We start from the raw sequence: 18769 nt of genomic DNA, 5'->3' as shown, positions 1-18769 counted from the left end.
CTTAGAATTCCAGAATTATAATATCAGTGCACAAGTAAATATGTTATGAAAATATTTGTTTTCGAAGAAATGCTTTTTTTTTTAAAAGTGGCATCATTGCTACACACAGTGAAAAGACCCGATTAATCAATAATGAGAAACGCTCTGCTGCCCACTCTGATTGTGTGTGATTCGATATGACCTTGAGTGTCCCATCTCAACAAGCTTATGTCTTAGTTTCCTCTGCATCCCATTTTCTGGGTTTGAGTTGGATGCAAATGGATAGAGGATTTACTAGGAAATAAAGAGAGAGAGACAGACAAAAAATTACATGTTGGAATCAAGTGAGTGACAGATGGGCCGAGAGAGAATGAGGTTTACTCAAAGCTGGCAGCTGCTTCAGACTTTTTCATTCTGGATATAAAGAAATGAGCTGGAAGTCATTTGTGTTCAGTCACAGCCTTCAGTTTTTCGTTGCTCTCTTCTTCTCACTCGCTTGCAGACAGGTGCGGTTCCCCGGCCTAGGTTATGATAACAGTCATTTGGATTCTGAGGGAGGGTGTATCACCACACAAATGGCGGAGCAGATGGAGAGTGCGAGTAGGGGGAGCTGTTTGTGTTTGTTCACACACTAGGGCTGTGTAATACTTTTCAAACCAAACAGAACAAAGATGTGGCCTGCTTTGCTTTTGTGATGTGTGTGATGCTGATGTAATGAAACTATGGTTGGAAACATAATCCTACAGGATGATTTTTTCAGCAGGATTTTGAAAGGGAATTTTCTGAGATATTAATTTAACATTTGTGATACATCACGTTTGGGGTTCCTTAAGTCAGACAAGTTGAAGTGGCATTTTCAAAACTTACTAAATCTATCAAATGAGTTTTGACCAGATCTGGCACTGTGTATTTGGTCTTTAAAACTTGATCTCCTTTAATGCTCCATAATCCAAAGAATTGCAGAGCTCTTGGCACTCTTGTACATTCCTATGCATGTATCGTTTGGGTTGTTTGAAAAATAAATAGTAAAATCACAAAAAAATAAAAAGTGAGGACTGGAGTCAGAGCTGTGGCATAGCAGTTTGGACACATGCTCTTGACATGATGAGCCATGGTTCTGATGTGGGTAATTTAGGTTTGAGCTTGACCCATCTTGACCCCGAATAATCTTTAGTCTTACTGTCTCCACTTAATAAATATGGTAATGAATAAAAAACAACGGGAAGATGAATGTCATCATGAAAATTATTTTCTATAGGATTTTAAGTCAGTATGAAATGAAAATGGACCATATTGTTGGAGCCGATTGCCTCATGGGCAGGGCTCTGAAACACTGTGTGTTTGTGCTTCGCGCAACTTGATCTTTTAGTTTCGGTTTATGGTACTTTCCGATCTGGTTCCCCTCACACATTGCAATCCTGTCAAATCTTTATTGTCCTACCAGCGAGATACCAGAAAAGTAAATCGTAAATATTTGAATATAAAATTATACATTTATTACAGGTTCCAGGCTTCATTGTGAATGATTAATCAATGCACATTTTTCTAAAGGAAATGGTCTCAGAATGTAATAATTTGCCTCTAAGTAAAATGTGAATGTAGTTGGAAGTTGATAGAGCTATGAGCTGTAATGAAGGTACCATGCGGAGCAGGTTATGGCCAGTTTCATTAGCCAGAATAATGACAGGAAACAGCTGTAAACCGCACATCCCATTAGGTCTGAACTATTGCAAGCTGGAAATCTGTGTTGGGTTCTTTCCGTTAAAGTGAAGTTGTTAAGTTTGGGTTAAATACTTGTGGGCATTTGGGCTGTTTTGCATAGTACGGACTACTACGTCACAGCAGCATGTATTATAAAAGTTGTGTGTTGTCTTAAATCAGTGGTTTACATAACAACGAAGAGGTGAAGCCCAATATGATTTTCTTAAGTCCAATGTGTTTCATGTTTTGCCCATGTTTTGTCCCTCAGGAGTCGGAACCTATCTGGTTCTCCTCGTCCACGACCCGTGAAGAAAATCCACTTTATTAAGAACATGAGGCAGTACGACACCAGGGGCAGCAGGTATGTTTGTTCATCTCTCTGTGTGGGTATTAGGGTTGTTAATACCGATGATAACAGCCGTGTGTTTGTGTGTGTTTTTGCCTGTCTTTTCCACACTATGTAATGTTTTCCCCTCTCTGTGCTTCAAAGCAATCAATCTGCCTCTCGTCTTCATTATTTTCTCAGTTTGAAGGTTATCTGTTACACTTGCTTCATGCTGTGCTTATGTACGATTCATCATGTGAGGTTATCATATCTGACAGTTTGAGACAATGTAGAGGGGAAGTTTTTTTTTTTTTTTTTTTTTACAGGATTACAAAGGCACATGAATGAAAAAAATAATAAATATGATGTGCTCAGATAAATAATTTGTAATAAATACTGCAATATTTTGTAAAAAATAAGAATTGATTTTGGCATAGGCCGCTCAACATAAGGATTGTTTGTTGTTCTTTTAATGAAGTGGTTGTTCTCCATGAGATCTGGCCTTTTTCCATCTGAGGAACAGCAGCTATGTTTACTAGTCCCATTATAAACTGCCCCAAATAGACAGCGGCCCTTATTTTCCGCTTGTGTTCCCAGGCTTTGGGTTTTCACACACAAATATGCATGTTTCTACTCACATTCACAGGGTCACAGACAGGATTGGGGTAAAATAAAACTTATAGGATATTTTCCACTGGATGATCACAGATCCAGATAAGCTTGGTGTTCAGTGGTCTCATTTATCGCATAAACGTGATACGGCAGTGTAAAAAAAAGGGGCCAGCAAATGCTGTAGACTAATAACCGTTCCCTGTGAGAAACAAAGTGGCACTGTAATAAAAAGTCAACATAATATCCAATTATTATGACACACTATCTAAAGTCAGTTCAAAATTTGTAACTCATGATGTCATATCCTATTTTTGGGATCAACAGTTCTAAGTTTATAAAACAATCTGAAATTGTGAATCCTCCATTGGGCTGCATTTGAATCTTAATATGTTTTTTTTTTTTTTATGAAGACATTTGTACATGAATATTATGCTTGTTGAAATCTATTAAAGATTCCTATTAAGATAAAAGTGTAAATCGGTCTTTGAAATCTCTAGAAAAAGTTAATTGGCAACGCATACTCTATATTATTTCTGGTGCCATTTCACTGTCATGTAACTATTGACGAAAAAAGTCTCATGGCTGCTGCGGCAGACCCCTCAGTTTCATGTTAACTGCCACTTTACTTTTCTGTCACAATTCTATGGTTAAACACAGTCACATACCCATAGCTAACACAGACGCCATCCCACTTCCTGTGTGAAAAAAGCGAGAGACAAGTGTACACAGAGGCTGATGCAGGTGTTCTGGCTCTGTGTGTGTGTGTTGTGGGGACAAAAAGGATGGTAATACCAGAAATCTTTGTCCTTCGTCCTAAGATAAATCGCTTATAAATCATACTAAGTGATTTATTTATTTTTTTTTAAATGTAAAAATGCAGAAAGTTTTCTGTGATGAGTAGGTTTAGGGTTAGGTTACAAAATACACAGTTTGTACAGTTTAAAATCATTTGTGCCTATGAAAAGTCCTCATAAAACATGAAAACACAATGTGTGTGTGGGAATTAAAAGTGTGTAATGTTAACTAGTTTGTGTTTGCCACTGCAGGATCGTCCTTATCTGTGCCAGGAGGTCTTTATGTGCTGCCTTCTCTGTGCTGCCGTATGGAGAGAGCTTCCACATCAGGTATTCAAACAACACACACGTGTAAAACATGTAAAACTAGGATAGGCAATTTCAGAGAGGCTTACAATAGTGAGCTAGCTCTGAAAGCAGAAGATCCCACCTCTTTCAGAGCATCTGAAGAGAGCAACACATGCCACAGCCAGAGCAGAGTCTACAAAGGCTCACAAGAAACAGGGTTAAATAACCTCATCCATCAAAGCACAAAACATTACAATAATAATTAACTAAACAACTTAAAGAGCTCGCTATTGTACCACCTGACTGCTGCAGATTCATTTCGGCATTGATATTGTTGACATACAAATGCATAAATCCAGTGCTTTTAGTCTGCTCATTTTTTCAGGACAGATTCATGTTATTGCAATTTGAATTATTCATCTGTGCATATTTAATGTATTTGTATTTATTTATTACCTTCTTTAATCAAAAGTTCTTGACTAGACCTAAAACCATGGACTCTCTCTTCTTATGTATACAGGACTTCTCCCGTCCCTGTCCCAGTGTTTTTACCAAAAATATTATTGTTTTTGGTTATGTATTTGTTAACCCTCTGGGGTTGTTCGTTTCAGAGTCACACTTGGGCTGTTCGGGTCCAAATGGACCCAAAGGGCGGGATTCATATTTAAAAAAAAAAATCATGATTTTTTTTTTATTCGTTTTTTATAATATTTTTTCTTTTCTTTTTTGGTGTTTTGAGAAAATTTCAAAAATATATATTTTTTTTATAATTAGTATTAATGCAATTATTATGACAATAATTGACAATAAACAATAATTTCCCCCCATTGAACATAATAGAAAAAATATTTGAATTTTTTTTATTTTTTTTTAAAGCTGTATTTCTTTTTAGAGTCAAGCCTAGGCCTCATAAAAGCAATTTTTGAAATGAGATGGATGCCATCTGGTGGACAAACCGAGCATTTTAAAAATGCAAAACACGTGTATAATCTGAATTTTGTTGGTGTGTTTGTGTATAATAGTGTGTTTGTGTGTGTGTGTGTCTCACTCTGGATGTGTCTGTTTTGCACTCTTGATGTTTTATAGATTCACCCCTTCACTGTTGTGTGCTTTTTTTCAAGATCGTGGCTGATTTGTAGATTGTACGCACAAAAAAACTCACTATTTTCACATTTTTGCCAATTTCCCATTTATTTTCCATGCGGGTCCATTTGGACCCGAACACCCCAAGTGGGACTATTTTTTTTTTACAACCACTTAGACTATTTACATCCTGTCCCCAATTTTTGGGGGAGTTCAAATACCAAATACCAACAAAGTCACCAAATTTCGGACCATTCCGAGGAAGCTGTGATTTTTAAAAAAACAATTATTTAAATTTTTCGAGTCCATTTGGGCCGAACAACCCCAGAGGGTTATTTATTTAGTTAGCAGCAGTTATTCACAAATGGTTGACTGGTTTAAAGTTTCTATACTAAAATATACTAATAAATTAAAAGAATCATTGATTATTAAGGATGCAGAATTGCTCATTGGATTCCCAGCCTTTACTTCCACGATACGTGTCATTGCATGATTTTTAAATAGACAGAAAAACACAGAGATATTTTGAGTTGAATGTGCAGTCATTTGGGTTCCTCTGCTCTCCTCTGGGGATTCATATCCAGGGTGAGATTCGGGGAAAATGGGGCAGGGAAGAATTTTTCCCACATCCTTGAGCTGGGCCTAGTATGACAGGAACGACAACACCCTCTCCCTTCCCACCATCTCCATTACAGTTCCAGAAAATGCCGGGAAAAAAAAAATAATAATAAGATTGAATACTTGTGAAACTTTATCTTATCCCACCTTTTTCCTGAACACAAAGTCTCGCCCAACTCATAGCAGAATTATCTTTTACATTTCTGGTCTCCGGTGTTTCTAGCCAAATTAGCTGATAATGTAATGTTAAACCTATGAAAAAAAATAAATAAATAAAGCACATGGCTCCATATTACCATCACGATACAATGTTGCTGTGACCGTCTTTTGTTAGTGTCTCACCCGTCAAAGTTTAATGAGTGCGTAGATGACATGAAGCTGCTGACGTTAGCTATATTGAAAACAGATGTGCCGATCAGTTGAATTTAAAAATAAGAGTGGACATATAGGGGTGAATTTAGGCAGGTCATCTTTATTTCAAAAAACATCCCAATCACCATAAATGCATCCTAGCTTTTATGGGGAGCATTTTAACTTAAGTGCTGTAAGCCATGCTCGTTTTCCCTTGTCAGTCTTTGGCATAAAATGCAAGGCATATGGTGCTGTACATTCTTTTCAGATTTATTGGTGCTCAAAACACATACTTTCCAGGAATTTCTTCAGTTTATTGCTGTCGTTGTGGCAGTCAACAACAGCACAGCTTAACCCTGTCCTCATTTTAACTTTAGTGATGTTCAAAAAGTGTGTTATTTAATTGTTGCTCTTTTACCCCATTTTAACAATGGGTTCCTACGGAGATCGGACCCAAATGGAAGTTAGAATCCGTTATGGCGGCACTCATCATTTGCTCAGGCAAAAGGTGGATACATCACATTTCTGAAAGAGAGAAGAAAATGACACAGTCATGCTATGCAAGGCGGTTTGAGACTGTAGATAAGGGATGCTAGAGGAAGGGGATATATGTGTGTGTTCTGCTAATGATTGAAGAGCAGAGATGTACACAACACTCTCAGTTACTTCTTGAAGGAAAAGCAAATGATTGGGTTATTGGGTTGAATTTGTCTGTATTAGGTGAATTAGACCTGTAATTGTTGAGTTGGCTCTGTGTTTGAACTTTTTTTTTCTCTGGTGCTCTTTAAACCAGATAACATTGCATTTAATGAGCAAACATGTCTTTCCATCTTTTTGGGGGGTGGGACATATTGAAAGTCTCACAGAGCTGCACAATTACTCATTAAAAGATTGCATCCTCAAATTCAAACACCCTCACAATCTTTTTCCTAAATGACAGTGAACCGACTATGTCTATTAGACATTTGACAAGTACGATCACAGCAAGTCGGAACTGCGTTGGCTCTGGCACTGACACAGAGAGAGCAGTTATCAAGTATAGGAATAAAATAGCTTCACAAACTTTTCACCCACACGGAATCATTATTTCTGTCTTACAATAATTCACAGAAGTACTGGGAAAAAAACTTTTATAGTTTGTATATAAACACTGGTGTCTACAGTAGAGATTAAAATAGAGTAAATCACCTTTTGAAAGTAACTTGACTCTTCAAATAAAGATTTTAATCAATTTTACCATTACACCAGTAGATGGCGACAAGTGACTGTTAAAAAATGTATTTGTCATTGAATCATTCATTTAAGAGATTTGTTCAAAAAAGCTGATTCATCCAGTAATGAAACATGTGAAGTCTTTATAAGTGGGTCATTGAATAATTCATAAAAAATAAAAATAAAATTCAAATTGATTAGATAACTGCAGCAATTACCATTTTGTCAGAACCTCTTGTAAATTACATGTTATTCTGTTTAGTTGTCTCTCCAGAATCGTGGGAGAATCGTGATCTCTGTTTGAAACAATGACAAAAAATGTGATTCTTAAAGTCCCCGTGAACCGGAAGTTGCAAACGATTTTTCTCTAGTGCTGTGACGTAGGGCTGGGCGATATGGCCAAAAAATCATATCTCGATATTTTTTGGTCAAATGGCGATATACGATATATATCTCGGTACTTTCTACGTTTTCTATTTAGATAAAGAAAATCTTTATATTTAAATATATATATATATATATATATATATATATATATTCACATTCGGCCCAATGATATCCTAACAATGTTGATATTGAAGGATATGGAAACAAATATAATATAGGCTATGCAATATATTATGTGCAAAAAGCTTTTGTTTTTATATTGACTAAAAGCTAAACTAAAAATGAAAATAAAAACAAAAACAAAAGCACAAACTAATTATATTAGCCTGCATTTGATTACCCCATTATAATCACTTTCACTTTCATTAAAAATATATACTTGTAGGTTTAAAATTCCACATAGGGCACATTTATTTTCTCCAACAACAAATATTTTAGCAATATGTTTATTTTAGTCAGAATTATTGCGTACTACGTAGTACTATTCACGCGCATGCGCGCGCCGGCGCTCGTTCAAGGAAGCATGAATTTTAGCGGAGATTCACTTCCAGAAGCTCGTCCTCTTCTGACATGGACATATTTGTTGTGAAATGGACATATTTGCTTTACTTTCTAACATTTACAGATGGAGAATATGTGAAATGTAAGTTGAGCACTGAGGAAAGCACCACATCTCAAACGCATTAAACAGCGCAAGTAGATCTGTCAGTCAGCAACAGTGTCTGTCAGAGCATTTGACAGGGCGGCAAGCTGCCTTAAACTTGTTAACTATATCAAAGTGATTTTGACGCAATTAATATAAGCTTGTGTCATGTTTAGGACAAATTGTACTACGTAGCCTAGCTACTTTCACTGCAGCAGCTCACACTGCAACCTCCGCTATTTTTCAGATGTGCTCATATCAAACTACTGTATCGATATAAATGGTATTGCCTCATTCCATATCGTTTAAAAAAATATAACGATACATCGTACATATTCGATATATCGCCCAGCCCTACTGTGACGTATTTCCAAGTGAAACGGAATATTGAACAGAGGGCAGGGTTTTACTCTAGCGCTCCTCCTCTCCATCTCTCGCTCATAGCAAACTAACGGTTTGAGGGGAGTGGTTAAGCGTTTCCCCACCCAAACTGTGAAACCTACGTCATCAGAAAAAGAAACTGTTCCAGACCGGAAGTAACTTTTCAGATTTTGATTAAAGATTACCAAGGTAAAACATTTTTTTAATATATATTTACTTGCACGGATTAATTGTTCACCACAAGACTAGTAATATGCGCTAACAAAGTAAATAGGTTCAATTTTGATTTCACGGGGACTTTAATATATCCAGAATCGTGCAGCTCTTAGCTCATCTTGAAGGACTTTATTTGGCCAATAGATGTAGTGCTAAGCAGAGGTTGGGTAATATGTAATGGGTAATGGTAATAGGTGGAGGGACATTACAGAGATCATTTGATTGGACAGTTTTGTGACTGCAAGATGATTCATCAATATTTTTAGCCTGTTTTTTTTTTTATTCACATATCAAATAAAATACATTTCATCAACTACAAGGAGTACACTAAAATATGGATCACCTCAGAGCTGTTAGACACATAGATAAATACACTAGACGTCACCTTGGGGTTCTAATGATGCGTCAAATCACCGCCGCCATCTTGGAACGAGGGTGTTGTCATAGGAAGTAGGTAGGTAACGCTGCTATCGCTGCCTTTACTTCAAATTAATTGATGGTGGCGGACTTTTGTGATGTGTTGACACGAATGAAATCTGAACTAGGAAGAATGTTTAAATTTTATTTATTTTATTTTTTTTCTGGAATCAATGATAAATACATGTCTGACCGTGGGAACGAACCAAAAAAACAAGAAAAATCGCATTCATGATGATTCATGGTGATTTTATTTCCGTTAGACCTTTGTCTACATTGACGCTGATCCATTAAAGTGGAGGGGCTCCCCTGTTCCAAGATGGCGGCTCTATTGACGCATTCGTTCTAATGAACTGCCGTAGCCAAGGGGACATCTAGTGTATATATCTATGTGTCAGACATAGACGAAAAGGCCACAAAACTCTCATTTTCATACAGACACTTTTGCAGAACAAAAATATTAATCCCTAAAGTTTATTTATAATATTTTGTTAAGCTTTCTCTCAGTCAAAATTGGTTTTACATGATCATTGCGTGCTTTCTCTGACCCTGAATTGAACAGGTTTGCTTTTTCCAAATGCATCATAAGCCTAAGTAGAACCATTCCCTCCAGTTACCACCGATGCGTTTGAGAAACGCAGCCCAGGCTGTTTTTGCTGCTGTACCTTTAAGACTTCTATAATTAAATCCCCTCAGTAATGAAAATCATGTAATGTTTGCTCTTAAGCTCTCACGGTTTAGGGTTAGTTGGTAAAAAGCTAATAATTAATTCAATAATAAAAATATATAATATTTTATTTGTTTACCTGCATGTCATGTGACAATAATCCCACATTAGAGAACAGTTAATGTGCAAACATGTTGTTAAATTATTTTTTTAAAAATTGGGAATCCCTGTTCTTATCGATTTAATCAATGAAAACCACGCTTCTGTCTTTGTCTCAGTGACCCTCGTCTGGACGGTCTGCGGCGGAGGCACTCATCCGGAGGAATATCCACCACCCTGGAGATGCTTCCCGGGCTGGAGGGGGTTGAGCTGGACATGTACGGCAGGGTAAGAGCCTGTCATCCCATCACTCACCTGTCAATCAGTCAGTCAGGGAATGTCACAGAGCATTGTTCTCAGTGTACCACTCGACCTGCTCGGAAATGACAGGTTTATATCGCCTCATTTGATGCAGCCAGGGGCTGTCAGGATGTTTCAGGCTGACAGACGGCTTGTTATGATCTTATATGTTTATTGCAGACGGTGTCCTACGCTCAGTTCCTGTACCCCACTAACGCTCTGGACCGCCAAAAACCCGCTGTGGATCTCGCACTACCCCTGCCCTATTCCAGAAACAGCATCACTCACAGCTTTCCTCCCTCTCGCCTCAACAGCACCGTCGGCCTGGACCTGGGTATGTCACACACTCATAAACACATACACACAAACTACTACATCTAGCCTTGTGAGGACCTCTTACTAAGTCTAAGACTAACCCTAACCCTATTACCTACACATCCTTGGCTTTATTTGGTATTACTTGACCAATTTAAAACCTATTAATACTTTTATTCAACAACGATGCATTAAATTGAATAAATGTTACAGTAAAGGCATTTACAATGTTATAAAAGTGTCTTTAAGTACTATGTACTTACATTGAAAAATAAGTATAATGTACTTACTGTGCTCATGTTGTATTGTAAAACACTTGCTACTATTGCTGGAAAGGTTAGGGACAGGCGTGGTGGTATGGGTAGGTTTAAGGGTAGGTTAAAGTGTAAGGGATGGGTCAAATTAGTTACAGCTGTAATTACATGCTTGTATTTTTACAATATAAGTACAATGTAAAAACATGTATGTACACAATAAGTCCATTGTATCAAATGCATCGTTTCAATGTAAGTACATAGTACTTAAAGCCACTTAATATAAAGTGGGACCAAGATTTCTATTTCAAATAACTTTTCAACTTTTTAAAAAAAAAAGTACGACGGTTAAATAATCAGATACGTTTCTTGAGAATCAAATCATATTAGAATGATTTCTGAAGGATCATGTGACAATGAAGACTGGAGTAATGATGCTGAAAATGTTAAAGTTATTTCAAAAACATAGGGAATGAATTCCAGTCAGTTCAATTCGTTAACGTTTCATGTATCGGGTACAGTACGTGTCAATTTTTCTTACGAAATGTGAATTTTTTTTTTTTAGCTCTATGGGCATTGAATGGTTTTCCTGAGGTAAATGTAACGTTAAGCTGTTTTATTTTCGCGGTTGAAATACGGGTTGAGCAATTACATGATATATTTCGGCAAGTTCTACTATATCTTTCAACAAAACATCTGATGTTTATTCATGTTTATCTCTTGCAATATTTGGCCCTCCCACATGTAACAAAATGACACGCACCCTTTCTCTGCTCAGTTCTGTAACCACTTAAATATCAGCCACAGTGAAGTTTGACAACATCTGTTACTGTTTTCTGTGGCGGATTCCTTTGCTTGAGACCTTTTTGACTTTGCTAGACTTTAGATGTTGTGTGTCTGTGTGTGTCTACTTGTACAAGTATCTTTGTGAGGACCAGTTTGAGTTTTATCCCATCGTAGTCTTCACTTTCTGAGAGGTTTAGGTTTGGCAGTTAGTTGTGATGGGTAGGGTTAGAGTAATGGTGAAATTCTCTTTCATACATGTCTAAATGGTCACATTAAATCACACAAGCATGCGACACACATACACACTTGCACAAAGAAGAGTGTAGTAACTGATGGGAGCTTAATAAAGGTTTTAATGCTACATTACTCACAGAGAGTGGGTAGGGACATTTCAATCAACTTGATAAACACAGTTATTATCACACTATTTTAGGCACAGATGTGCAAGTGTGTGTGTAAATGTGTGTGTGTGATAATTACTAATATTGCTATCCCTGCGGTCTAATACTTAGTGAGTGTGTGAGTCATCAACACAGCTCTTTCAGCTCTCTGTATTCTTGTACCTTATTTCACAAATTTAGCTACACTTGTGTCAGCCAAGTTGCTGCTGATTGTAAGTACTGAGTACAAGTGCTGTTAATGTGTGTTATACCATGGTCTGGGTGAATACTCGATTCTGATTGGCTGCAGGGTGTCCGTTAAAAAGTGATAGAGGACACCTAGTAAAGTAGTTCTGGTGAAACTGCCTGTTTACCATTCGAAATTAATAAATAAATGCGCTGCCTACAACGGCTGTGAGTAACCATAGCAACAGGCAGTCACATGCTCTATCTCTAACGTTAGATATTATAGCCTAATACAACAATGAGCGACTTCGTGCTATTTCTTTTAACATTTATGGAGAATATGGCAACTTTGACGACTGGTATGCTGCTTAAGAAAGAAAAAATGTAAATAAAACGGAGAAAATTACACCGCTGCTGCTCTGCTCCATTGAACGCTATTGGTAACGACGTAACTTGCGACCATAGTTGGATAACGATGCTTTCGGGAAACGCACCCCTGAATGAGACCCTGCGGGAGTTTTACGCAGCTGTCCAGACACCCAAGGCAGGAGAAGGCTGAACGTTACAGCGTTTCAAGCCTAAGGAGCCTGAGGCAAATGACCCTCTCTTTGATCTGATTAATTTATTGCCCTCTATAACGTTAAGCGCAAATCGCTGGAGCTCAGAGCTAATTGTTTTTTATTGTTGTTTGATTAATTGTTTTATGTGTAATAAAAAAAAAAACTATGCCTACCTACCTTTGTGTTTCATGAAAAAAAAAAAAAAAAGCATTTGTGAACCTGAAGGGATACGAGCTAAGCGGACTATAAATATCTCCGGTTGCTAAATAAACAGTCAGGCAAGGCAAGTTATTATTTGTAAAAACTAGATTTAGCCTAATTAAAATATAAACTAATGTTTTAAAAATGTTTTATTTGGCAAGTGACCATGGTATAAGCGGGTTAATGCCCTCCGAGGTGTCCATTGTCAGGTTTTAATGGACTTCGGCGGAGGCAACCGTCCTCCGCTGCGCGTCGGCCGGTTTACGCCTCGCCGTCGTCCATTAAAACCTGACAATGGACACCTCGTCGGGCATTAACCCTTACTTGTTTTAAAGGGGTATCATCATTTACTCACCCTGACAGATGTTTCTTTTTTGGGTGAACTATGCCTTTAATATAGCTCTGCTCAGTCAGTGCAGAAAGATGCACCATTTTCTCAAAAACATGTATATACGTCGTATTTAGTTACTGTATGTTATCTGTGGTTTGATTGGATCATTTGACAGTTGTGTTTATGTTTGTTTTTTCAGGCCTAGAAGATGCTGAGTATGACCCTGATATGCTCAGTGACCCTCAGTGGCCATGTGGAAAACACAAAAGAGTGCTCATCTTTGCCTCATACATGGTGAGATGGAGATACAGTACATAGTGTATATATATCCATTAATCTATTGAAAATATACAGTAAACATATATTTTTTTTTTTTTTTGTATATATAACCTGGACTGAGAATCATCCCCCTATAACACAACTGCTCAGCTGCTTTAGCTTTTCACAGATGTTTGTGTTTTTGGAAATTTAATGTAGCCCAGTTTGGTCATGTTTCTTGTTTTTGGACATGAATTTACACATTTATAGGGATGAATGGCTATCTGTGTGATTTAAGGTGCGAATAAAAATAACCTATCCAGCTGACGTCATTACTGACCATTGGAAAATACTGCTTATACACTAATTCTTTTTTACTGCTGAATATCTTAGTAACATGTAAATCCTCAGTGTTTACTGTCACTCTCACTGTGGTTCTCTCACAGACGACAGTAATAGAGTACGTCAAACCATCGGATCTGAAGAAGGACATGAATGAGACTTTTAAAGAGAAATTCCCCCACATCAAACTCACACTGAGCAAAATCAGAAGGTACTACACACAAATTTGAACTCTTATTTCAATAACTGTTTACATGCACAGGAATATTCAGAATATGGTCATATCGTTGTATGCGCGAACATGTTAATCCTTTATCCAGTTTAAGCCAAAATTCCTAAAAAGACAGCTTTAACCCTTGTGAAAAAGAAAGTACACTGTAGCATACCTGTAAAAAGAGTACCTATTTTAGAAATGACGTGCTTTAAAAGAATATGCTCAAGTGCAAACTGAATGTAATGTTTTTGGACACATACTTGCATGTTTTTGCAATTAAATGAAAATGTATTATAGACTAAATTTATTCTAAATGCAATTTGCTGAACTTCCGAGTGTTTTGGGGTACTTTTTGTCCCAGGACTTGAGTACATATTTTTAAGTAAAGTCACAATGACTTTTATTGTCTTATATGAAATATGGTTCAAGTGTACTGCCGAATGTACTAACAAGCATTCATGGTAAACTAAAATATACTTTAATGTAATTTCTAGTGAAACCTGAATGTCATAAATTTAAATATATTTGTAATTATGAAATGCTGAATATTGAATTACACAATACAGTTGGAATTAGTACTTTATATGTGCTTTAGTATTTCAAATATTTATTAAAACAATGATTTAGAATGTACTTTATTGTAACATTTTGACATTATTACAAAGTGCACTTTTTTATAAGTGTACTTAAGTGTGTTAAAAACCTAGGCCCTGTTTACACCTGGTGTTCTGTCTCTTTTGTCCACTTTCGACCATTTCAGTCCTGGACAGGTAACTGTGGGATTTTTCAGATCAAACCACACAATTTACATATGAACGTGCCTGGAGACGACAGAAAACATTTTAGACATCAGGAATGCTGCGAGAAGTCTACATTTTTTTTAAGTTTAATTTATCGCGCATCCTATAATGTTTACACGTTTGGTCAGTAGGTGGAGAGCAGGTGGTCTTTTGTGGCTGTTTGAGCGCATTCGACCACATGAACGAAAGCAGTCTGGTCGAATGTGTTTTCGACTACCTCTGGAAACTACCACTTGCGATCCAAACGATGAAAATGCTACTTAATACCAGGTGTACACAGGGCCATAGCCATAGCTCTTTGCACATTCAATACTATGACAATTATTTAACCTTTTTAATTTCTTCTCTTTATCTCTCCTAACCTCTCTGTCATAACCTCTCGTCATCAGTTTGAAGAGAGAAATCCGTTCAGTGGGAGAGGAGTCTTTGTTACAGCCGGCCACCATTGCCATGGCATTTGTGTACTTCGAAAAGCTGGTCCTACAGGGGCGTCTCAACAAGCAGAACAGGAAGCTGGTGGCGGCCGCGTGCCTCCTACTCGCTGCCAAGATCAGCAGCGACCTGAAGAAACAAGAGGTCAAACAACTGATTGACGTGAGTTTGCCGCACACTTTCCAGTCAACACTACCGTAAAAGTTTAGTTTTTTAAAGAAGTCTCTCATTCTCACCAAGGCTGCATTTGATTTAAATGAAATACAATAAAAACAACTGTTTTCTGTTTCAATATATTTTAAAATTGAATTTATTCCTGTGATGTCAAAGCTGAATTTTCAGCATCATTACTACAGTCTTCAGTGTCACATGATCCTTCAGAAATCATTCTAATATGATGATTCGATACTCAAGAAACATTTCTTTTATCACTTCTATTATCAATGTTGAAAGTAGTTGTATTGTACTAAGCAGCTGCTTAGTATTTTTACGAAAAACTTGATGCATTATTTTGATGAATTTGATGAATAGAAAGTAAAAAAACACATTTTTTGAAATATACATTTAGTATTAAAAGTATTCATTAAAAATTAATTTAAAAAAACTGACTCTTTTAAACAGTGGTCTATAAAATAAATCTTTATCGAGTGCTGTGTCGGCCAAAAATTGGCTGATATTTTGAAACTTTTATATGCAGATTATGTACACTTTATAAAACGGTTAGTTCCAATCCTTGATTCTGATTGGTCAATAGCTGTGCTTTATTCATGAAAAACACTGCTATGTCCGCTTCACCCAACGGTTCTATGTATCACTGCGCAACACTGCAGTTCCTATGTTGTTTTTATTTGAGCTTTCATGATTTGGTAACGCTTCCTTTTACAGTACAGTACTTACAGTGTAAAATAAGTGTAAGTACATAGTAAAATAAGTACATAGTATTTACATGGGTAACTGGACTGTAAAAGGAAGCGTTACCCATGATTTTATACATTGTAACGTTGTTGCTGTTCACGGTCAGGGACTATTTTTTTCTAGCGGAAGGAAGGCTTTTAGTGATTTTACTTCATGAAAGTTGCACTAATACATTTTTTTTACTTTAATATTTTTATTGTGTGGTAACCATTTTATAAAAGCAATAAGGTACTTGAGGCAAGTGCTGTATCGTGAATAAGTAACAGATGTTACTCATTCACGATACAACACAGCCTCTCGTACCTTATTGCTTACATATATATATCTGTTTTTTTTTTCTTTTTTTTTCTGTGCCCTCAGAAATTTGAAGAGAGGTTCCGGATTAGCCGTCGGGAGCTGATTGCTTTTGAATTCACCATCTTGGTAGCGCTGGAAATGGCACTTTACCTTCCGGAGAGTAAAGTCATGCCCCACTACCGTAGACTGGTGCAGCAGACCTGATGTGGGCTCAGGGCAGTCGTGAACATGCAGATGAGACGCGTAAAACAGCCCGAAGTGTGGGACTCTGCGTTCCCATCATTGCGGTTTCAGGTATCAGAGCGAGTACACATCAACACAGGAAGAACTGATGTTCCCAATGATGCTTTTTATAGCAGTCGGGCCTGCGGCATTTGTTTTTCGCGGCTGTCTGTTTTTGTGACCACCATGGGAATACTGCTAAAGTGAAACAGCAAGGATTGTCTTTTATTGAAAACAGAGGGTTTTTAACTCTCAGACGACAAGGGAAGAGTTTCACTTGTGTGAAATGTACAAGTGTGTATGCATGTTTTTAACATTCCATTTCTATTTACCAAAAATAACTTTTATTTAATGTAGACCTTTCCTTTTATACAGAAGCACCTACCATTCACTGTAACACTAAAGCACTTTTTTATCTATACATGTACTTTATCTGAACCGTATGCAATTATAATAATATAATCATTAGCACAGATTGCATAACATATATTAGTAGCATACTCTTGAAAGCGTTATTGTGTGACTAAATCTACCTTTGTAGCCCCATTGTATTTGGGGCTTCATTTTACTGTGAAGAATGCTCTATATTAGAGCTGGTTTCAAGAAAAGCACATTATCAGTGCTGTGTGTTCTCACTTTTTTCTTTTTATAGAATTAAAATGAAATCCACTTTTTTTCACAGTAGAAAGAATTCCCTGTAAATTAGTAAATTATGACAAGTTTTTTTGGGGTGCTGTGTGTGTTTATACGTGTGTGTATATATATATATATACACACACATATATATATATATATATATATATATATATTCAGCAAGGATGCATTTAATTGATCAAAAGTTACAAAAAGGACATTTAAAAATGTTTAAAGTCAACTGTTTTCAACATTGATAATCATTATTAATGTTTCTTGGGCATCCTATCATCATATTAGAATGATTTCTGAAGGATCATGTGACACTGGAGAGTGGAGTAATGATGCTAAAAATTCTGCTTTACAGTACCATCAATAAATTACCATATAAATTATATAATAATTATATTTTAAAATATAGTTATTTAAAATTATGACATTTTTATAATATTATTGTATGTTTTTAATCAATTAAATGTAGCCTTGGTGAGTATATTTATGCTAAATTCACTGTTTATTTATTAACTGCCATAAAACATTGTGTTCGGTCTCAATTTTTATTGACTAGTAACCATATACTGTATTATGAGAATTATCATGAAAAAAAACACAAAAAAAACTTGTTACTTGTAGAAATGCCAGCCATTGTGTTGAACTTAAACAAGTTTTAATTTCTTCCAGCAGCCACAACCTATGCAATATTTGTAATTCTTTTTGTCCCATTTCCCCATGAAATATCCCATTCCCAATTCAAATCACACATTTCTGCCTGATATTATAGATTATATTTCTGTGCAGACTGTTGTGAATCGGTTATGTGTTGTGTGTCGGTAGCCAGTTTGCTGCTTTGTCCTTTATAGAAGGTGTTTTACATACTGTGGTCTCAATCAATTCATCCTTGTATTTTCTTAGGCCTAGATAATGTGCTGGTAATATTGTCTACAAACGTCTATGATGTATTTTTAAAATAATACTTTGTTTTCCAGTAATGTTTTCTTATTCAGATATTGTGCTAAGCGAGGCATTTGCACTTTCAAGCTGCGCGTGTGCTATGGCGCCATCTAGAGGAAGCGATTTACAATCACATGTCAATAGAGACGTTAGGAAGTGGATTTTGCTACACAACAAGCTCATTTACTCAGGCGATATCTATGTAAATCATACATAGATTGGACATTTTTCCAGGTTTTATTACTTTGTTTTTTGTGTGTGCTAGACCGAGAGCGCCAGAAAAAACTTAGATAGCAGGTATTAATGGATAGTCAATCTGAAAAATTACTTCTACACACGACACGTTCAATTAAAGTGCCTAGGAATCTTTGTAATGAATACTTTTAAGAAGAGAGAAAAGGGAAATAAAAGCAATTTTATTTAGTTTATTTACACCATTATTTACACCGTGATATTTTTATAGCCAATGTTGCCCTCCAGAGGCAAAACGGTACCAATTTCCTTTCTTTTTTTGTCAAGATCTTTTTTATTATTATTTGAAATCAATATTAACACACAATTTAATTATAATCTGAGCGTATCTGAGGTAAACCCATCTCTCACATATTCTGAGAGACCT

The 18769-nt window shown here is 36.5% G+C and overlaps 1 protein-coding gene across 1 annotated transcript in view; it reads left to right on the top strand.

Annotated features, from left to right (window-relative positions):
• The window catches only part of cables2b (Cdk5 and Abl enzyme substrate 2b), a 28322-nt gene extending 10531 nt beyond the window's left edge, over positions 1 to 17791 (top strand). Inside the window, exons 2-9 of the mRNA XM_039652702.2 lie at positions 1949 to 2041; positions 3664 to 3741; positions 9953 to 10061; positions 10254 to 10407; positions 13286 to 13380; positions 13791 to 13897; positions 15090 to 15294; positions 16408 to 17791. Coding sequence (XP_039508636.2) covers positions 1949 to 2041; positions 3664 to 3741; positions 9953 to 10061; positions 10254 to 10407; positions 13286 to 13380; positions 13791 to 13897; positions 15090 to 15294; positions 16408 to 16548 — 982 coding nt within the window. The 3' untranslated portion in view covers positions 16549 to 17791. The remainder of the gene's footprint in view (positions 1 to 1948; positions 2042 to 3663; positions 3742 to 9952; positions 10062 to 10253; positions 10408 to 13285; positions 13381 to 13790; positions 13898 to 15089; positions 15295 to 16407) is intronic.
• The last annotated feature ends 978 nt before the right edge of the window (positions 17792 to 18769 follow it).

This window comes from Pimephales promelas, chromosome 20 (genome assembly GCF_988280905.1).
Source record: "Pimephales promelas chromosome 20, fPimPro1.hap1.1, whole genome shotgun sequence".
Classification (NCBI taxonomy): Eukaryota; Metazoa; Chordata; class Actinopteri; order Cypriniformes; family Leuciscidae; genus Pimephales; species Pimephales promelas.
The sequence above is the reverse complement of the archived record's forward strand: the minus strand, read 5'-3'. Positions and strand labels throughout refer to the sequence as shown.